At 40.0% G+C, this 22,812-nt stretch overlaps 1 protein-coding gene and 1 long non-coding RNA gene across 4 annotated transcripts; one reads left to right on the top strand and one right to left on the bottom strand.

Moving 5' to 3' along the window:
- Window positions 1–12: 12 nt before the first annotated feature.
- Window positions 13–20,849, top strand: LOC130167336 (uncharacterized). 3 transcript variants are annotated; one of them, XR_008827276.1, is made up of 8 exons: window positions 13–134; window positions 16,304–16,441; window positions 16,903–17,192; window positions 17,552–17,633; window positions 18,011–18,114; window positions 18,877–18,924; window positions 19,376–19,516; window positions 19,594–20,849. It is a non-coding gene; the product is annotated as an uncharacterized LOC130167336 (long non-coding RNA). The 3 variants fall into 3 exon arrangements; XR_008827272.1 differs by having other exon boundaries at window positions 16,828–17,192; XR_008827275.1 differs by having other exon boundaries at window positions 16,828–17,192; window positions 19,361–19,516.
- On the bottom strand, window positions 3,030–8,274 carry LOC130167193 (uncharacterized). The gene is made up of 11 exons (XM_056373159.1): window positions 8,165–8,274; window positions 7,908–8,046; window positions 7,204–7,819; window positions 6,665–6,806; window positions 6,407–6,550; window positions 6,236–6,324; window positions 5,280–5,470; window positions 4,782–5,182; window positions 4,539–4,638; window positions 3,710–3,908; window positions 3,030–3,614 (listed from the first exon to the last, which is right to left on the bottom strand). The coding sequence occupies exons 2-11, from the start codon at window positions 8,010–8,012 to the stop codon at window positions 3,478–3,480; spliced, it is 2,124 nt and encodes a 707-aa protein (XP_056229134.1). The 5' UTR covers window positions 8,013–8,046; window positions 8,165–8,274; the 3' UTR covers window positions 3,030–3,477.
- Window positions 20,850–22,812: the final 1,963 nt, after the last annotated feature.

The following is a 22,812-nucleotide window of genomic DNA, read 5'->3' as shown; positions in this document are numbered from 1 at the left end:
TCGGGACAGCCAATGGTGGGCTCCGCGTCGCTAGCGCCTCTCATTAGCCGGGTAGTCCACGGGAAGGGAGCGCGTCCCAGGTCGGCAACAGGAGGAAAAGGGAAAAGCAGCACCTCTGTCGGTTCCTCTCTCAGGTAAGAATCCACACAGCTGAAGTTACAGGGAGAAAACTTTAATTTTTAAATGTCCACAAGACTTTTTTTTTATTCATTGGCCACAGTGTCGAACTACGGTCCATTACCTCTACAGTCACATGAGCTATTTCCTTTACTGAGTTGTCATTTATGAAGGTATATATTCTAATGTAAACTGTTGATAACAACATATGAATCCACATATATTTCATTTAACATGAAAACCTTATGATTTCATATTGCAATTTTTTTTAAACATTTAATTCTTTGTAGAAAACCTGCTACAGAAGTTTTTTCAGCAACAAAAAAGGTAAAATTACAATATAATATAACTGAAATTAAAAATTTTACATTTCCCTCTTTGCATTAATGTTCAAATTGCTGCAAATAGCTCCGTAACTCATCCCCATAAATGATGGTAAACAGTACGGATTGATGGGTCAAACGTCTTTATCATAGATAATACAGAATATATAATATTGAGTAACGTTATAAAAATGTAACTACTTCACTGAGTGACCTACATTCAGCTGCAGCAGATGAAATTACTGATAAAACAATACGTATTAATGTAGGACTCACAATAAAGACAATAGTGGCGCCATCTTGTGGTTTATCAACACCACATATCTTGTATAATGCAATGCAGTAATGTATGTAATAATAAATATAATAATAATAAAATATAATAGTAATTAGAATAATAGAATGTAAATAGAATGAAATACAATAAAAATAAGAAATATAAATACAGGTTTATAAAATGATGAATGAATGATGGTGATATTTGGCCAGTACTTACATTTTGACTGTATATTGAATTTTGGATGTTGCCCAAGCTGGTTGGAAAATAAAATTTACTGAACATTTAACATAGCAGAATAAATAAAAAAGTGCAGATCATTTAGACAAATACTGAAATGATGAGTCAATGGAGAGAAAATTAAGTATTTTGATAGCTCACAATTTGCTTTTGCAGTTTGTGAAGGGAGGTTTAGTGATGACTCATCAGGTGGTTACATGCTTGAGACTTAATTTGCATTTCTATGTCATTGTATATCGTTTTTAATTTACTTTATTTGTTCTAGATTCTGTTTCTATTCTTATTTTATTTCTTTATTACATTTGTGCCTTTGTGCTGCTGTGTCAATTTGAATTTCCTCTACGGGTGATCCTTAAAGGTTTATCTCATCTCATCTCATCTTATCATAACTCATCTCATCTTATCATATCTCATCTAGTCTTGTCTCATCTTGCCACCTCTAGTAGTAGTAGTCTTTAATTTATACACCTCAGAGCTACATCAACAACACTTGCCAAGGTGACAGTATTGCTGTTTGCCTTTACAGTTTATAACCCTCCTTTACTTATGGATTCACATTGTTGTTTGCTGCTTAATTAGTTGTCTGTCTCTAATAAGGGTTTTTAATGACATCCTCCTGGCAAATGATTCTGGGGATTATGTGATTCTTGTCCTGCTGGACTTGACCGCAGCATTTGATACAGTGGACCACAATATTTTAGTAGCTAGGCTGCAGCACCTTGTTCGAATTTCTGGTAGTGCTCTGGAATGGTTTAGGTCCTACCTGGCAGACAGAACCATGTGCGTAAGCCTTGCTGGATGTGAGTCCGGCCCCGCTCCTCTGTATTATGGGGTTCCACAAGGCTCAATCCTAGGGCCGTTGCTGTTCTCCCTATACCTGCTTCCTCTGGGTTCTATTCTCAGAAAGCACGGAATCGCCTTCAATTGTTATGCTGATGACAGCCAAATATATGTGCCACTGAAAAAGAAAGATGCCTTCTCTCTGATTCCACTTCTAGCATGTCTTGATGACATTAAAGCCTGGATGGCTTTAAACTTTTTGAATTTCAATGAGAAAAAAACAGAAGTGATGGTACTTGGTCCCAATAGTTCATGTGATCCCCCTCCTGTTGATTTGGGCCCTCTGGCATCGTATGTGAAGCCAACAGTTTCTAACTTGGGTTTTAAAATGGACAGTAACTTTAAACTATACCAACAGATTAGCGCTGTTGTTAAGTCCAGCTTTTTCCACCTTAGGCAGCTGGCAAAAGTGATGCCAATTCTTGCACGAGAGCACTTTGAGACAGTAATCCATGCCTTCATCACATCACGGCTGGATTACTGTAACGCACTTTATTCTGGAGTCAGTCAGTCCTCCCTTGCACGTCTCCAGTTGGTCCAAAACTGGAACACGTAAGAGGGAGCACATCACCCCCATTCTGGCCTCCCTCCACTGGTTGCCTTTTAGAGTTCATTTCAAGATTCTTTTATTTGTTTTTAAATCCCTAAATGGTCTGGCCCCACCCTACCTCTCTGAGCTGCTTCACCCCTACGCTCCTGCCCGGTGCCTCAGGTCAGCTGATCAGCTGCTCCTGGAGGTACCGAGGTCTAAGCGGAGGCTCAGAGGAGACAGAGCTTTTTCTGTTGCTGCTCCCAGTTTGTGGAACGACTTCCCTCTCCACATTAGACAAGCTCCCTCACTGTCCATCTAAAAACCTACTTTTATTCCTTGGTTTTGATCCAGCATGAGACGGCATTTGTTTTATTGCTTTTATTGTTTTTTATTTGCTATTTTATCGATGTTTTCATGTTATTATGTACAGCACTTTGTGTCAGCTTTGGCTGTATTTAAAGTGCTCTATAAATAAAGTTGAGTTGAGTTGAGTTGAGAGTCTGTATATTTTCCTACATGTAACAGATTCTAGTTTATAAACCGTGTGTCTGAAATGTGACGAGGTTCAGCAACAGGACAGTGTTATGGTATAAATTCAGTAATAACTTCAGAACAGAGCATACATAATACATTATTAGAAATATCTGTGTGTTTGTGTGTGTGAGAGAGGAAAGATAATTAATAAGGACATAAGCAAAAATATGCGTGAATATATTTTATTGTTAAGTTTCTTACATTCATTTGCCTTTGAAAACCTTAAATATAATGACTATGACATAAAAATAAACATTTTTGCATTAAATCATACTGTAGTAAATACAAATAGAATCGGTTATAAATAATAATTGTCATCCCACACCTTATAACATTAACAGAGCAGCTGTAGTACTATCAGTGTTATTTCATATTAAAGTTTCTCTATGATTTTCCAGTTGCACAGATATATTTCTCCTGATTGCGGTATGTCCACAGCTTATACACATGTAGCTGTGGACATTTCTAATGAGGTATAAGTAAGGTTAATTCATTTAAATGTGTGAATGAAGATATACATGAACACCCAAAAACCTACTGGAAAAAAAATCATCTAACTAAAGGTTTAAATATTCTGATATACTTCATGTAAGACTGAGTTTTCAAGCGCTGTCTTAACTTTCAAGCAGAGGTTTGTAGTTGACCTTTGACATTTTGACCTTGTACGTGACCACTCCGCAGATCATGCCGATGACTGCAAGAAGACAGCCAGCGATGAATACCAGGTTCAGGTTCAGGCCCGGGTTGGTCACTGGAGGAAAGAGAAACACAATTTGAATTCAGTCGTGTCCAAAATCGAACTCAAATAACGCAGGTGTGCTGTTGAGGAAACACCTGTTTTCATACCTGTGGCTGCGGGGGTCTCTACCGATCTCCTCAAGCGCAGGGGGCCCTGGGAAATGAAGTGGTTCGTGCTCTGGATGACAGTCTCTCTCTTTCCGATGTGATGGTGACCGCTCGTCCACGTGGAGTTGATGCAGCCCTGCGAGGCCCTGGTGTTGGGGTTTCCTGCCTCACACATCAGGACTGAACAGGTGACGTACACCTGAACACAACGAGACACAATGTCATTATATCAGCAGACAGACTGTTGCCTCCTGTGGTCAAACCTCTGCTCCTCTTAATCCTCAATTACTGTTCATCTGAGTCATTTTCAAAACTTTTATTATTATTATTATTATTATTACTAATGCGCTGCTGGACATCTGATTTTCCCCTAAGGGATTAATAAAGTATATATCTATCTATGTAAAAGAAAATTATGAATTGCAATTTGTTTAAAGGACTAGTTCAACCACCTCCACTCACATCTGTCTCTTAAAAATGAGCTGGTTATCTTATGTTAGCATACAGCTAGCCTAGTCACAAAATCTATGTAGCAGCATCTATAAAGCTCAATAACTTGTGCAAAATATCTCATTTAAAAGTGTAAAACTCCAGGAACTCTCCAGTAAAACTACATCTTGTTGTTTTAGATGTTACATGTTTATAGAGGAGCGTCTATTCTGTTTTTTGCCCCTGTCAGGGCCCTCTATGCTAAGCTAGGCTACACAGGCATGAGAGTAGTGCTGAATCAGCGTAGTTCCCAAAATGTGGCAGTATCTCTTCAAGCATTTAGAAAATATTACAACAGGAGACATTTACAGTCGCCTGATCAAACTAATTCACTACTCACCTGGTCGTATAGTCCAATGAACTTGAAGGCCTTCATGCTGAACCTGAACTGTTTGTTGTGGTCGGGTGTGTAGATCTCAACAGTTGGGTCCACTTTGCACCTGGTCAAAGAAAAGAAAAAAGAAAAAGATAAGAACATCGCCTCTGCACTCGCTGCCAAATCACGACTTTTAAATGCTGACTTGTTGGATGAGAGGAGATAATCATCTAGAAGTGGAAAAGAGACATTTAATATGTTTCATACCCATTCTCAATGATGGGGTAGGTTGGATGGTAGTTGGGGTTGTCAAATGGTGCGGCGCTGCAGGAGTCGATGAACAGCTCGGTGTTGTTGAGTGAAGATGTGGCCTCTATCTGCATGTAGATCCTGCTCTGCAGGTAATACTCCAGAGGGTATAAGCCTCCGTCGATGCTTTGCTGGTACAGGTTGTTGGGGTAGAACTCGAAGTTGTAGGTGAAGGTGCCGTAGCCCTTGTCCCACACTGTGACGTTCTCCCTGTGCGCCGTGAAGCTCAGTGTTATGTTTCCTCGTTTGGGGTACTGGCAGCAGAAGTTCACCTCCAGCTGGTGCTTCCTGGTGATCAGGTCGGTGCTCTTGTCCACGCTGGTGATTTCATTCTTGAATGTGAGGAACTCATCATCTTCCTGTGGGGGGAAAAAGTCAGGCATTCAGTCCTCACACAGTTTACGAAAACAAAAAGGAAACACCGGTAACGTGACGGAACAAACGACCCCTCGTTACCTCGATCTGGGTGCCGCACGCGTTGAGGGGGACGACGGCGATGACGTGGGTGCTGTTGGAGTGTGTCGACAGGTTGCAGGCGGTGTTGGTGGAATCACTGAGCTTCAGATGATCCTCAGTGATTCCATGCAGCGTCGATTTGAGAATATGTACTGTCATTGTCGACTCATTGCAGACCACGTGGGATTCAACTGCAACGACATGTGTATATTTTAACTATTATGACTGAAAATATTCATATCTGTAAATATTTTATCATTTTAGATGGAAATATTTTTAAATTCAGTCATGTATATATGTCAAAATATACTGAATATTATAGTATATATTTAACTTCATATTGATATTAATTGTAGGTAGTAAAGTTACAAGTTATCTGTCAACAAGTTATCTGCTGCTACTTTTTGTATTTTGTATCTTGTATATCTAAGTATTTAATTGTACAAATTATATTTTATTATATTATTTATCTTTTTTAGGTATTTGTTTTTTTGTCACTTTGCAGTTTGTTTTTCTTTCTTTGTACTTTCCACTTTGCTGCTGTGACGCTGCAAATTTCCCAACTGTGGGATTAATAAAGGAATATATTATCTTAACCCTCTGGGGTCTGTCTACTCCCTGGGGAATACAATGAGCATGTTTTATTTATAGTAACATAACTTTATTTCCATGTTTATCACTGTAGCTCATTGTATAACATTTTTAAAACTGTGAATCACTAATATTTTCAGTGATTTGAAGACATACAAATAGAGTTTATTATAGTTTTATTTATGATGTTTTTCTGCTGCATTTGTGTGTTTACGTAGAAAAACAATATTTTTTACAACCCTGAACTGTACTATAATGATATTTTGAGTGTTTACCACTTTTTTGGTGTTGTTGGCAGCTCTCAAATAAAATTAACAAAATGAGAAAACAAACCTAAAGAAAAAAAGAAAACTGTGAAGTCTCACCATCCTTTGACCTGATTTTCACCACGATACACCTCATCTCAGACTGATAGACTCGAACCGTGCCGTTGCTTATGCTGTTCACAGCAGACCTGCAAAATATGTAAAAAAGTTAAATGATGGTTTCTCTCACAAACACTGATCTGTCATAGAGGAAATGAACCCACGGCTCACGTTTTCACTGCTTCAACCGCAAAGCAGATTGGGTGATAAGCTCCCACGTCGTCAGCCGTAGGCGTCCACCTGATGACGAACTCGCCCTGCGTGTTCTTGTGCTTGCTGATGTTCTGCGGCCCACTGAGGATAACGTTCTGTATTCTGTGTGAAAACAAAAGACATTTCTTTGTTGTCACTGATTTAACTCACTTGTAACACACGCTGATATGATGACAACGTTTTGCCGCCTCGCTGAACGTGTTGGTTTTCACTTACTTTGCTTTTGAAGCAAAGGCTTTGACTCTGATCTCCAGCTCTTTGTTGACCTCTCCGGAGAGTTGTTCTCCGTTCTGAGGAGTTGGATCCACTAACTTGGGCAAGAAGTCTCCGTACTTACATGAGGGAGCAGGTGGGTCCACTGGAGTTAAAAAAGATCAATTTAAATCCCAAAGTGCAATAAAAATTCAGTAGCTATGAGTGAACTGCCGCTGTGCTACTGTCATAAACAAAAGCTTTGAATCCTCCTGCATGTGTTGAGAAAATCTTGCTACGTCATAGGCTAAATAATCCTCCTAAAACCTTTAATATACAAATCATGACTTGGAAATGGAGCCGTGGAGCTTCATAAACACATTACACACAACAGTTAACTGAATATATACAACGTTAAAGATTTTTTTAAAATCAGGTTTTTGCTCAAAGTTTTCTTCATTTGGATTCTTGATGTCAATATTTGTAAAGTAGAGGCTACAGCAGCTGTTTGCTCAGTATGAGTTCATTTGGACATGTATGAGGACAAGTAAACTCTTCCTTACCAAGTACAGAGAATTGCAAAGGCAGTTTACTGAGAGGACCAGGGTTGTTTGTGGCTGTGGCTGCGGATGATTGTGCTGTGGTTGAGGCTGTGGCTGTGGCTGCGGATGATTGTGCTGTGGTTGAGGCTGTGGTTGAGGCTGTGGTTGAGGCTGTGGTTGAGGCTGTGGTTGAGGCTGTGGTTGTGGTTGTGGTTGAGGCTGTGGTTGAGGCTGTGGTTGAGGCTGTGGTTGAGGCTGTGGTTGAGGCTGTGGTTGTGGTTGTGGTTGTGGCTGCAGATGATTGTGTGTCTGTGGCTATGGTTGAGGCTGTGGCTGTGGATGGTTGTGCTGTGGTTGTTGTTGAGGCTGTGACTGTGGCTTCGGATGTAGACAACCACAAAGTAGAAGAAATGAATCCTGTGGTCTGTGCAGTTGATGGCCCAGAAGTTGTACTACCCCCTGGCTGTTGGGAAACGGCTCTCCTTCCCCTAAACCGAGGCAGTGGAGCCTTGTTGTACTTGGACCCGTCTGAGTAGGTCAGTGTGATGTCGCGTCTCGGGAAGTCTTCCACCACCAACTCAAATCCAAAAACACTTGGGTGGGCGCTTGCATTGTAGTAGTGTAATGTGCAAGATTCCTAAAAACATGAACACTTAGCAGTTAAGAGAAGCAGAGCATCAATCCATTAATATATAATTTATTAGGAAAAAGATTTTCCAACTAACCTGATCCAAGTGGAAGCCTGAAGGCGGGTTGCACCCGTGACACTCTTTTTCGCTGAGGATTCCATGTCGGCATCGAACCTGGTCGTCATCAGGATCATAGGACATCAGGTTGTATGTCCGTGGGCAGTTCTCAGGAACTCTTGAATAGACACATTCACACCAGTTATTAAAGCTCAAGAGATGAAATCAGCAGTTGAAAACAGGAGGGTGTTCTCAGAGGTTAGTTAGTAGTTTCATGGTGACTGCAGGAAACTCACCGGAGGAAAGGCAGAATGGCAATGTCTGGTGATCTGTTTGGTTTTCTGGTGTCAGATCTTGTTCCCAGATCCACAAGAGTCAGCAGACTCCAGTCTCTCAGCGAGTTGCGTGTTGCAATCCAGCAACAGGAAGCTGCCCTGTTAGTGTGGAGACAACACTTACAATACTGCAGATACAGATGTGTGGAACTGAACAGACTTTATGTAATAAACAAAGGTTACGAACAGCAGCAACAATATTAAAACGTTTTATATAAAGAATAAAAAAACACCCACCTCTCTTGAAAAGGTTTGTCAGTCTGCACAGTCTTCCTGACGACTGTTTCAGTTTCACACCATTGTGAGGTAGTGGCCGGTGAATTGACACTCTCGTCAACCACACCTGTCCGATTGCTGTTGTTCACGCCACAGTCGCCACTGTAACAGTTCCAGTCAAGAAACGACCCACATCCATCGTACGTGTCCCTGTTGCGAATGTCCACCTGTGGAAAAAGAGCAAATTAAAACTGCAGCCTGAATCACAGTCAGAAGGTCGTCCAGCTCCAAGTGATCCAGATATCCAACTCCTAACCCTAATTTCATTTGCAAAAGAAATCATACAGCATTCTCCTTTTTTTCATGAACAAGTTAAAACACAAGAACACAATCTGAACTCTCCATGGACACCTTGGATCAAGCTGTCAGCGAGTATGAAAACTGGAATTTAAAGCAAAACTATTTTTCCATTCTTAAAGCCAGAGATAAAGAAATGTGGGAGCGCTGTTGCTGTACGTGTTGTGGACACGTGTATAAAGCCTATGTCACATGACCCCCAAGCACTCACAAAAAAATAACTTTCATCTATTTTTAAAATATTTTATTTATTTATTCTTTCATTAGATTCTTGATGAGGTGCTGTGAAAAGGCTAATGATAATAATAATAATAATAATAATTCTGTGTAGCCTGTTCAAAGATGTTGAACAAGGTAAAAAGATAAAATAGACTCAAGAAATTTACTGAATTAAAATTGTCTGTATTCTGTCAGAACAACTACAATAATGATGTTCCAACAAAACAAACATAATACAAATAATAATAAAAAGTGATGAGAGAGGAGATTCCCAGAATATGACATGATCTACAGTGAATGTTACATAACGTTATCATATCTCTCACCCTGTGTGATCCGTCAGGGTTTTGTCCTCTGTAGGTGAAGGTCGCGGTTCCCCCTAAGTGATGTGAAGCGGTAACCAGTGAGACCAGGAGCACTGGGACCAGCAGCACCAGTGTGGAAGCCATGATGTCTAGAACTGAACTTTGTCTTCAGATTCTCTGCTGTTCACATCCAACTGCTGCCCTTTATATAGAGAACTGAAGCTGGACCCGGTGCTGTTAGGTTAAAAGGAATGAATACTATGTGTGAGAACAATAGCTCCGTCTCTAAGAACTGGTTTTCACCAAACCAAACACTTTGTACCGTAAACGCCTTGTTCAAATTCCTCCATTAACAACACATACCTCAATTATTAAACCTGATTAGTGTTTATCAAAGACTAATTAATTTTATTTATCTGGCGGGGGAGAAAGAGAGTTCTTATCGTGAGTGTTATGAACCTAAAAAAATCAGGGGACTGTATATGATATTATTCTTCAACGTACATTCCTGCACAGTTCCCCCTCTAATGATTTTAAAGACAGTTTCCAACTGATGTGGTTGAATTTCTTTAAATGTGGATGTTTGTCTGGATATAAGAAGAGAGGGGCCAGACAATGGTTCGGTTCACCTGAACATTAAAGACAAATTGATTCATTTCTCATTTAACAATCCATATTATATATACGTTTGTGTCCTTTTACGTACTGATAATTTAAAAAGAAGAGGGAAGATTAAAAAGGAGAGGCAGGAACCACCCCTCTGGGTCTAGGGTGAGTTGCTGCCCCAAGAGAAGGACTTCAAGTATCTCAGGATCTTGTCCATGAGTGAGGGTCAGATGGAGCGGGAGGTCGAGAGACGGATCGGTGCAGTGTCAGCAGTAATGCAGACGTTGTACCAGAACAATTTTACCAGTCGATCTACGTACTGATCCTCACCTCTGGTCATGAGCTCTGGGTAGTGACCGAAACAATGAGATTGCGACTACAGGTAGCTGAAATGAATTTTCTCCGTAGGGTTGTCTGGGCTCAGCCAGTTGAGGTGGTTCAGGCATCTGATAAGGATGCCTCCAAGGCGCCTTCCTTTGGAGGTTTCTTAGACACATCCAACTGGGAGAAGATCCCGGGGGGGACCCAGAACTCGCTGGAGGGATCCTCCTGGGAATCTATGCAAATGAGTGACTCTGTTGTGTAGAAGGAGCTGTTTCTATTTAGATATTTATATGTAGCTACCTACATGCAACATGACTCCAATATTTTCAATGAAATTTCCTTGAGACTGACCATGAAGTGAATAAATGCACAAGGCTAAGAATCAACAGTCATGCTAGCCCCTCTGTGGGCTGTACGTACTGAACTAACTACATTATCCTAAATGTTTCCAGCAATTTTCAAACCTCGAAAGATCCCACATGCCAAATGGTTGAAGTGTGTCTCTTGAATTAATGGTTGTTGTGTTTTGTCGTATTATTTTAATGTCTGTTTTGATTTTTTTTTCATTTTTGTTTTCGTGTGTGTGTGTGTGTGTGTGTGTGTGTGTGTGTCATCCTGGCAAATTGTGGTCCTGGAAACATCTACTGCAGTAGGAACTAGAAATGTAATTTGCACGTGATGTGTCGACAGGCATTCACTGTTTAATTAAATTCAATCACCTTTCTCTTTTATCTCCAATAAATAATAAGTAGTACATGGACTTCTCAGGACTAAACTTAAATGTTAGAGATATTTTTCTTGACCATCAGCAGCTCAAACCTGCCCTACTGAAGTAATACTGTACTTCATCAGCTGGGGTTGATATAATGTTGGAATACAGAACCAGCCTAATCTGGATCACTGCGGTAACGAAGAAACTAAAACAATTTAAGAAGAAAACCAACACGTGATCATTGTTGAAAACTTGCACTTGAAATGAAGGTAGATAGGTATACAGATGGCATGTTTATTACTGTAACCATGACAACCGAGGTTCGGTAAGCCTATGGGTTGTATCAGAGGGTTGGTACCCCCCGCGTCCCGCCCTTATAGAGGTGCCCCAAGGATCAGTACTGGGACCCCTCCTCTTTGCTATAAACACCACCTTGTTCCCACCAGATGACCCAACTGTCTCTCTGACATCCACATGGATGAAGGAACACCAGCATCAACTAAACCTCTCTAAGACTGACAAGATAAACAACTGACAGATGACAGAGTAATGTATAGAAACAACTATGGGCCTGGTGATTACACATGTAAGATTAACTTCTAAAGTATGAACAAACACCTGTATCACATTCAAGCTGCAGGCTGTCATGCAGAGGGCTGGGACTGTGGTGAAACCATCACTTGGCACTGCGCTTGGTAATTATCTAATTTGATAATTATATGTACTTTTACCGTCAATCACCACTACAGAATAAAAAAAGAATTTAACAAAGTTAAGCCAAACCCCATTCCTTGATCATTAACTACAACTGCATTCTATGCAAATGAGTGACTCTGTTGTGTAGAAGGAGCTGTTTCTATTTAGATATTTATATGTAGCTACCTACATGCAACATGACTCCAATATTTTCAATGAAATTTCCTTGAGACTGACCATGAAGTGAATAAATGCACAAGGCTAAGAATCAACAGTCATGCTAGCCCCTCTGTGGGCTGTACGTACTGAACTAACTACATTATCCTAAATGTTTCCAGCAATTTTCAAACCTCGAAAGATCCCACATTTTAATCATGGTAATGCTCCGTTTCATTTGGACTCCTGTCAATGAGTCGGTCGACGTTGTGGTTTCCTACCAGAAGTTTCCAAATTGACTTTTTATCAGGTTTTAAGCCAACATTTTTAAGATATACTTTTAAGATTTTGTTGGTTTTCAACTATATATTTTAACCAGATGAAGGATTTTAGACGTCGCATGTCTGGTTCCTAGGTTATCAGAGAAACAAGCCAAGCAAACATTGGGCGGCTTGGCTCCCAGCCGGTCCCTGACATCCGATGTCCGCTGAACAGCATCAGAGAAAATCTAAATTATAACATTAGACTGCTTTATTCTGTGTTTCTACTGGTTTTAACCCCCCGGTCTGTTGGTTATGGAGAGGAGGACGCCTCTGTGATAATTCAGCTACTGGTAAAAACTACTGGTAAAAACTTCCTTAACGTTTGGATCATAAGTTATCAGAGAAACATGCCGAGCTAACGTTAGGTAGTCTCAACTCCCAGTTCCTCCCAGATGACCTGTGTCCATGCTGAACACTGTTTACCAATTTTAGTGGATTAAAGATACTTTGATCCACTTTCATCTGCCCCCCCCCCCCCCCCCCCCCCCACAGTTTGAACCCTGCTTAAATATAAGACCAAAATAAGGAGACAATGCTTAAATACTTAGGGGAACATTTTAAATAAACCTTAAGCATGAAATTAAATGTGTTTTGTGCAACTGTTTTTAAGGAATCCTGAAGTCAGACTTTAAGGAAGTTGAGGTAAATAAAGGCGCCGTACACTTTTTGAGGAAGTACAGCGGTTGAACTGTGAGAGACAAAATAAGAAAGATATTGTGTCTCTTCTAACTTCCTCTCTGGGTGAATCCTGGTGAAATCACAGCTCAGACTTTTGTAGAGGCAATTTTGCTCTAAGGTGAGGAAAGCAGACAAAAATGAGTCTGTCGAGATTCAAAGATTTATTACTGAACAATATGTCAAATTAAAATGAACAACCAGCAATCAACACAATGATCATAGGCAGAGGCAAAGATCAACACATTACTATTTGGCCAAATAGGGTGCAGTCTCTCTCCACCACAAGGTATCAAGAGTCTGGACACCCTCCAATCTCTAACTTAGCTCTTTTATACAGTGACTATCAAATACACATGTTTAAGAAGACAGTTCAAATTTCATCCAGGGTACAAAGTATGTTTATCTTAAGCTTAATCATCAAGTGTACATTTATTTGCGGAGATCAATTCATACGGTTTGTTCATACATTAAAAGAGAACATCCAGTCCGATTAAAAGAAAACGTTACACGAAATGGAGGAAAACAGTTTTTTCTCATTACAACTTTGTCTTTAACTGATGTGAACGTCATGGTTATAAAATCAGGATTTTAGCAGCAGCTTGGGCGACTGCTGGTTAACATGTCGTCTTAATGGACCACGTTTCAGTCACTATTTCAAACTTGTTCCGTTGTCGTGACAACAGAAACAGAAAAACATGTAAGTGAGAACAGCTTTATTGTGAATTCAGCTGAAACCAGCTGATACTAGGAGGAATGCAATTACAACTCAATGATGTCGGTTTTTTACAGCAGTTTTCAACTACTTCCTCCACCTCAGGCGGTATCTGGTATCAATGACTCAAAGGTTTAAAAAACACCCATGCAAACTATATTTGAATGGTGTGCACACCCATTTGGGCCTCTTGCTTTTCTAGTACTTGTTTATTCTGCATTTCTCCAGGTGTCACACCCAATGCACTTGTTGTGGGAAAAGCTGCCAAATTTTACTTGCAAGCTGGTGACGCACAATTGCTGCCAACAGCTGCGACGATATGGTTCTCTCGGTCTTGTGAAGGAAAGTGGAAGTTTCTGTCTCATACCTACGTAAGTCGTACATAATCACTAAACATTCTTGCTTTGAGGGGTATCGTGTAGCGTAGTGGTCTAAGCAGGCGCCCCATGTGTAGAGGCTACAGTCCTCGCTGCAGTTGGACCCGGTTCGAATCCCGCATCGGACGGCCTTTCGCTGCATGTCATTCCCCCTCTCTGCCTCCCTGTTTCCTGTCTCTCTCCACTATACTATCAAATAAAGGCATAAAAAGCCCCAAAAAATATACTTAAAAAAAAACAAAAAAAAAACATTCTTGCTTTGAGAATCAACTGATCATTTTCATGTGACAGGAATGTGACGAGTACGCTGTAGTCTGACCAAGAAACATGACAAGACAGACAATCCTGATTTTATATCCATGACGCCGTCTGACAAAATCACCAAACACATCAGGGAAAGACAAAGACTGAGCTGTGATTTCAGCTGGATTTACTGTAAAATGATCAGAGATAAAGTTAAAGAAACACGATATCTTTCTTACTTTATTTGCCTCAACCGCAGAAGGTAACAGGAATTTATTAGAGGCAGGGGTCACTTGCACAAAACACCTTAGGTCAAGATTTTCCTTAAAGTCTGATTTAAGGATTCCTTAGAATAAAAACAGTTGCACAAAAAATATTTAATTTCATTGTTAAGGTTTCTTTAAAATGTTCACTTAAAGGTTTATTTGAGTTTCAAATGTTCAAGTGAACTAACACTGTCAACATTATGTGAAGGAGCCACATTGATGATGTCATGACCAAGATCTATTATATTTTATAGATATTTACTGAAATGAGCATGCTAACCAACTAGCTGACACTAGATGCTGTGTGAGTCAGTGTCGCGTCTAGTCTGCCCTCAGTCCCACGAACAACAGCTTCCTCCAGAGCTTGAAGTTACGTTACAGCTCCCGATTTAAAAAAAAAAACTCCTACAAAGCGGTCTTTATCTCCATCCCGAAGACCCGCTCTGAATAGAAACCATGTTCAACGGCAAAGAAGCCAAACAGGAGTAAATCCTGGTGTCTTCTCACTGCTGGAGACAGCTCCAGGTAAAGAGATGCAGTTTGATGCCGGACTTTTCTTTTAGACGTGGTGAGTAACATCTAATGTTGGTCTGTAGTGAAAAGTATCATTAGTGCAAATGTCAAACCGTACCGACGAACACATCAAGTGGCATAAATGTATGAGCGATGATGTCCACAGACGTTTTAGTTATGTAGTAGAATTCAGCCTGTTCTTGAGGCCGCTGTCCAGCTAGATGCGTCAGTAACTTACAGTTACAAGTAAGACAAAGAGACTGTTTGATCCAGAACCAGATTCATATCCATCCTTACTATTTATTATACACACACAACAGACCTAACATGTTTGAATATAAAGAACTTATACGATCTAAACTAATTGTTCTATCACATGTTTGTCTGTATCAGAACCAGAATTCGAGTCCAGTCCTCCCCAGTGATGGACCAGCACCTGCCTTTTCTTCTGCGTCTGGCCTCATCAACCATCAAAATCCCCAAAATGATCTCAAACTTCAACTTGCAGTATTTGTGTTAACATTGAATCTATAAGTGTAAAGTAATGTTAAAACCTGTAGAAGCAGAATCTAAATACAATATTTACTGATTCATATCAATTTTCTTACATTTCTCATTAAATATAATATACTGAAGAATTATTCACAAATAGTTCTTCAGAGCCCCGGGATGATCTGAAGAACTAAAACTGGCATTTCTCCATTGGTCTATCTGCCTGTTAAGGTTCCTATAATGAGGAGGTGATGACGTCACCTCTGAAAGAGGGGGGCTGTGGAGCTGAGGGGGGGGGTCTGTTGTTTTTAGCTTGTATCTTCTAATTCAGTTTGATCTTGTTTTCCACAGTATTCTCCTTATAGTTCTGACAACATATGTGGACAAACATTAAACTTTGATTTTTTAATTCATCTTTTTTTTAAATTACGGTCCTATTTAAAAGATGATAGAAGTTAAAGCAGGGTGGCTTTAGTGATAGACACACAGGTGGACCTGCCTGTTAATCCGGATATGTCCTCAGAGTGATGTGTCGGACATTTGACTTGTCATTGTGTTTTCAGTTCATCAAAGTTAGCTCCAACATGTTGTTTGCCTGAAAATTTCTTGTTCTGCGTTCAGTTGTTCTAAAAGACACTCAGAGGAGTCAGCAGTTAATTCTTTTTAAGCCTGTTTCTTTGCTAGCCAAAATTAGCATCCCTGTTAATATCTAATATAAATATATATCTAAATAAAGACTGCCAACATAAGGTGACTGGGGAGACAGTGCCATGACTTCATATACAGATGCTAAAAACCAACATGGCTGCAGTGAACTGACACCTGGCTCTGTGAGCAGTCCCGTCAGTTAGTGAAATACTCGGTGAGTAAAATCTCCCACACTGTTGTATCTTCTTTGCTTGCAGAAGTCACCTGCCTGGTACTGGATGTGAGTCCCACAGCGTCGGAGGTTTTACTTTCTCTGCACAGTGGTTCCACAAAGGGTTTATATCTTGATGCTTCATGTGGACAGTGCAACATCTACTGGCCTGAATGCAAAATGGGTAAATACAAACATTTGTACATCACAGATTTTATGCAAGTATCAAGTAAAGCATGATTGTATTTTATATTCCAAGCATATATTTATATACTGTAACAGCAAATCAAAATGTTTTGTATGCATCAAATGTCATTATCAGTCAAGTTAAACTAAATGTCTTTGTTTAAACAAAGTGTCAAAACTTTAAGTTAGTTTGCAATGTGGGCAAAGAACATGTAGCTTCACTTTTAAATGTCAGCTTTGGTCGTTGTGCTGTAAAGGTGCAATATAAGATGTGGCCAGAACTTTAGTTTGAAATGTTCAAAAAATGAATTAACACTATCAACCGTGTGTGAAGCAGCCACATTGATGATGTCATGATCAAGACCTCCATCTGTTGTATTTCAGTCATCTACTGAAACGCGCATGCTCACCAGCCAGCCTCGACCTGTCCTGTGTTGTAATACCACTTTGTGACACTAGACGCCGTGTGGGTCAGTGGAGCGTCAAGTCTGCCCTCAGTCCCACGAAGAAGAACAACTACTTCCGGCAGCGCTTGAAGTTAGCATCACAGAAACACAGGAATGGCTGACCCTCCTAAAAGATTATATTCATCTGCATCCCGAAGGACCGCTCCCACCAAGAAACCACGTTCAACGGCGAAGAAAAGAAGCAACACGAGTAAATCTCGATGTGGTTTTCCACCGCTGGAGAAGCTCTGAGAGTAAAGAGATGCTGTTTGATGCCGAGCTCACAACTTTCCTGTTAGCCTGGTGAGTAGCGTCAACATTAGCTCTTTAGCTAAAGGTATAATCAGCGCAACGACTGACAAACCGTACCGACAAACATTTCAGGTGGTGATATTGACGTTGTGGACAGACGTTTTAGCGGTTAGTAGGATTGTGTCTGTTGGTCTTGTCTGTTGTGCAGCTAGTGACGTCAGTAACTTTAGGCTCATTTTGTAACTGACTGTAACTTGAGATTGTATGGACCCAGTAGACCCAGTGAATACACGTCGATCGGTTCACCATGTTGTAACCACTTTACATTAGTTAGGAGATCAGCCATGATTGAAAGTGAACTAGGTCTTTACATTTCTCAGGAGATTTCACCATCCCTCTGTCTTTATCAGGACCTGAGCCAGTACAGGTGCAATACCGCCTCCACCTGTCTCACCAACAGCTGAGAGTCCAGACACAGTGAGGAGGGTCCAGGTGAGTAACATGCTATCATTCAATTTTAAAAGTAAGACTTGTCTATACCACTGATTAAATCAGACCCACAGTGTAAACATGTTCATACTGCTGATTCTTAATAATGAATATACCACTGCCTATATTGGTTATGTATTTTACAGTATATCCATATTTGTTGGTTATATAGTCTGTGTACATTGATTTCTTATCACACCTCTAGTTGTTTACCCTTCTTTTCCTTGCATTTATCTCATAATATAATACTGTATGTATTTTTGCATATTCATATCTATCCTCAAAATTTATTATACTCACACTACAGACCTAACATGTTTGAATATAAAGAACTTGTATGATCTAAAGGAATTGTCCTATCACATGTTTGTCTGTATCAGGACCAGAAGTCCAGTCTAATCATCACCAGTGATGGACCAGCACCTGCCTTTTCTTCTGCATCTGGCCTCATCAATCATCAACCACATCACATCAACACCTTGAGGTATGATCCCTGCACATGACAGATATTGTCTATACTGTGATCTTTTGCACATCCCCTAATCAATACCTTTTGCACATCTTGCCCAGCAGGAGTTTTGTCATTCTAAAACACTTTTGTTCATAGTTGTGTAGTATCGTTTCCATTGTTTTATTTTTATATTTGACTGTTGCAGTATTTATTTCCTATGAATACGTTGATTGGATACTACACCAAGCCAAATATCTTGTAAGTGAAAACTTACCTGGCAATAAACCTTATTTTCAGAGTCTGCCTTTGTGATGTCATCATCCCGTCCTCATGCTGCTATAGCCTCCCACCCATGTGTCCTGCAGTTTGCCCTTTCCTTCATAAATCTGCAAATGTATGGAGGTTGCAAGTTGAATTTAGATCCTATTTTCACACCTGAATGTAAATTCTACTTGTAACCTCAGTGTCACACACTTGCAGGAATTTTGAGCTTAGTATGTGACACAGACGTTGACAGAAGCTCTTCCTCTTCCAGTGTCTTTGTGTTGCCTCACCACTAATGTGTTTGTTTTTATATATATGATGTGGATCTCTACTACAAATTCTTCACATGTACATGTATCACTTGTTCAGATTTATTAAGTCTTGTTTTTATTAGTATATGCTAAATGAGGTTTAAATGGATGATTGATTCATCTTTTATCTTCTGAAGTCCTTAGAATGCTTCAGAAACATTTCATAGTCAAAAGAGCAGCTGCTTGACATGTCCTTATTTTTCCTTTGGTGTTTTCATAGGGAAGAATCCACCTCGGGCCAGAACCACACCTTGCCCAGCAAGAAATGGTAAGTCACGCACATTACTCCACCCCATTCATATAGGTTCAAATTAGGGTCAAAATGGCTGAGCTTGTAAAGTGACCTTAACAATTCCAATGTTTGTAGTTGTAAATCAACATGTGTTAACCTGTAAAATAAATCTGCAGGAAGAGATTTGTATTTGTTCAAGTCTGAATGTAAATTATGAACAAATGATCAGTGGTGAAGTTAAACAAACACATGTAAAAGGAAGAAATGGTTTTGTCAACATCTGTGTCCTGATACAGAGAAGAGAACTGTAAAACTCTGTTTCCACAGTCTGACGTTACAAGGGTCAAAATTTGCAGTTGTTGGTGTCGCACACGGAGTTTTACAGTTTTCTGCTGTGTCTGCATGTCACGGTCCTGTGTTTTCTCCATGTTTTCCCTTCTCCTTTTGTGGGTGTGTCTTTGTCTGTCTGGAGCTGGGGCGGCGCCAGGAGGTCAACTGGAATCAGCTGTACAACCGTTGCAATCACTCACCTGCTCCTCATCTCACAATCAAGCCACCTAAACTGCTGCAGGATAAAAGACCAGTTCATTCTTCCACTCCTCGCCAGATCGTCCGTTACCCACCCGTGGTAAACCTCAGACTACTGTTTGACTACTTTGTATTTTTTGTGATTTTGGCTCTAACCTGTGATTCTCCGGTGTCTAGTTCCTGTGTCCTGCTTTCTGGCTCCGTTCCTCTCATCAACCAGCTCTGCTTCAGCTACTCACCTTCTGGAAACTCCACAGCCTGGATCCACATCGGCCCTCAGTCCCCTTACTGGTTCTATACAAAATAAACTTGTGATTCCCATCCTATTCGGTGTCCTGAGCCTGCATCTTGTGGTCCTACATTCAGTGAACCTAACACTGCACAGACATCCACAAAAGCATTTCTTTCCCTGTCTTTGTTTAACCTCACCACTGAGCATTTGTCTTGATTCATATTCTTCTTGAACAAATACAAATCTTGTCGCTGAACATAATTATTTTTTTATGTGCGCAAACTTGAATTTTTCATTCAGATTAATTTTGCAGGTTTAAAAAGGTTGAATTAAACTACAAAATGAGTTATGCCAAACACAGAAGCACAGACACTTTCAAAATAAGAGTCTCAAAAAGGTAAGCGGTCATAGGTCATAAAAGTTTGATCTTAGAAGTGATCGTCTCTATGGGGATATAGTGGTATAGACTTATAGCAGATCAACTTCTGTTGGGGCATGAACATGTGTGTGTACATGAACATGTGTGTGTACATGTCTTGCTGTGGTTGTGGGGAACCATTTGTGTTTAAACCATCAGTGTGAGGTTATTGTGTTCAGTCGTCACAGCTTCAGGCTTCCTGAGGGACAGCTGCAGTGACTGAGGTCAGTTTCAGGACGAGTCTCTACGACATGAACGAAACTGAAAGTCACGTCCTTTGTACAGATTGAAACGAGGAGTGAAGTTCAGGCACCAAGCAGCAGGAACATTCAAAAGTTCTCCAGGAATTTTCTAGTTGTTTATTATTCTCTTTCCTCAGTGTTCAGATTCACTTTCTTGCTTTTTTGCTTCATTTCTACTGTTGTTGATGGACGACAGTAACAACATGTGAAGAGCAGAATGTGTTCAGCTCCAGCACAGTCACCACCTTCACAGGTGAAAGTATCGACCAGTTTAACATGAAACGGTGTTCAGCAGGAAACAGATGGAACTGACCCACCAGAACTGCAACCTGGAGCAGAACCAGACTCTTCATAGATGTGATGCTGTGACCTCAGAGACGGATGTGTGACCTCACACACTCTTTAGTGTGAACTGAACACTGACAGTTCAGATGGTGAAGCAGGTGTCAGTGTAGTACAGCTCATGTTCATTAGTTTTATTCACAACTTCATTGTTGTCATTGAAAAGGTGTTTAATAAAGAAACCTGTGATTAAATTGTACTGAGTGTTTCTTCATATTTACCATCTGCCTCATGATGAATCTAACAGTCACTTTGGTGAATCAGTGTTTTCATTGTAGAGATGTAAAATAATCCTTCATAGCTCAGTGAGGACGGAGCAACAGTCTGACAGGTCGACTGGAAGCTGTTGCAGCCGTCCATAAGTGATGGAGGGAAGGTGCAAAAAGTCCAGGAGCCGTTATTCATCATCAGTCTTAGTGTTAGAAAAACAGGTCAGATCCACCCCTCCCTCCTCCCCAGCTCCACCCTCTCATCCAAACATGGTTTCTTCTGGCACAAACACACAGACTAGTAAAGTCCAGGCAGGAAGACAACAGCAAGAAGCTCCTGGTTCAGCTTCAACCCTGGTTCTTTCCTGCAGTGTTGCATGTTCTCCTTGTGTTTCCTCCAGGACTCTGATCACTAGAACAAGACATGACATTTCATTCACTGAGGACTCTAAACTGTCCATAGGTCTGAATGTGTGTGTGTGTGTGTGTGTGTGTTGTTGTTGTGTGATAAACCATTTTCCTGCTTTCCTCCCAGTGCATGCTGGGATACATTCCAGTACTTCAAACCTTTTTGTTTGAAGTTTGAATGTTTGATGTGATGAAAAAAAGTTTCATCCAGAATCACAAAGTTTGAATGTAGAAGTCACATAAATGTAAAACTAATAAGATTTACCCTGAAATTACAGAGAATCTTTTCAATCATTTTTAATTACAGATAATTACTGTCATTTTGCATAGATTTGTATTTAATTTAAGAAAGCAGAAAAATACTGTTTGAATAATACAGTAATTTGTCTTTACAAAAATGGGAAATAAATGTAATTCATTATTATTGGCATAATGCTTAAAATAAAAGTTTGGCTGTTAATTCACAGATCATTTCTGTCATTTTACAGACTTTTGTTCACAAAAAACCAGAAAATTACTGTAAAATTACAGTAAGTTATTTATAAGAGTTATTTTCAGTAAAATTTAGATTTTTTTTTACAATGTACCTGTAATGTTCTGATGATGTTTTCCTCAAAATCTTAAATGTCATTCAGAATCTTCTATTCAAATGTTTTTAACTGAATCATACTTAACACACGTGTAACAAAACATGGTAAGATGATTAATTTTAATTTAATTAAAAAACATTTTTTAGGCTAACTGTTGAACTGTGGTAACCATGGTAAACTTATGCTTGTTAAACATTGGCATTTCAGCATTGTCACTGTGTGATTACAGTGGTAAATAGGTTTCAACTGCAGATTATCAAACTTAATAATAATCTAAACTAAACCAATTAGAAACAAATGAAACAGTAAAAAGTCAATGTCAAACGGTGAATGTGTCGAATGTAAAACAGTAGATCTGAGATTTCAGATCAGAACGATGTGTTGTAAGGAGGGAAGAGCAGATGTCTGGCTCTACATCATGGCTGCAGTTCGGACTATATTTTGGCCTGGGCCATGAGAGGCGCTGGCCGGCCTCTTAAGGTGTCATTACGCTGGGACTCTGTGAAGAGACCCACTCCGGATCCACACAGCACAACACCTCATAACCACTGCATAAAGTTCAAAATGATTCAGGCACGAGATATTTAAATCTCAATTAAAGTGCTGGCACGTGAATTCTTGCCAGATTGTAATAAGAGAACAAAGTCAGGTGTTAGGTGTGGTGTGTAACACCTGTCTTTAAAAAGAAAGTGTCGGCAATTGAGAATCATGATTACCAATAGGTGGTGTCCACCCTGTGAGGACTATGTAGGGCACCACCCATCACGACTGTGAACATGTGAGCAGACATTTAGCTCAAAGGTTTAAACCCCTTGAAATCCTCAAAATGACCTAGAGGAAGCTGAGGAAGAGCTTTGAAAAATACTGAGAGAATGTGCAGTTTTTAATCATGTAAATGTTGTTTTGATTAAATTTCTCCATGAAGCCGATATGAAATCAATTCTTACATCCTTAA

Source organism: Seriola aureovittata, chromosome 1, assembly GCF_021018895.1.
Source record: "Seriola aureovittata isolate HTS-2021-v1 ecotype China chromosome 1, ASM2101889v1, whole genome shotgun sequence".
NCBI lineage: Eukaryota > Metazoa > Chordata > Actinopteri > Carangiformes > Carangidae > Seriola > Seriola aureovittata.
Note: the sequence above shows the minus strand (reverse complement) of the source record. Positions and strands in the feature narration are given on the sequence as shown.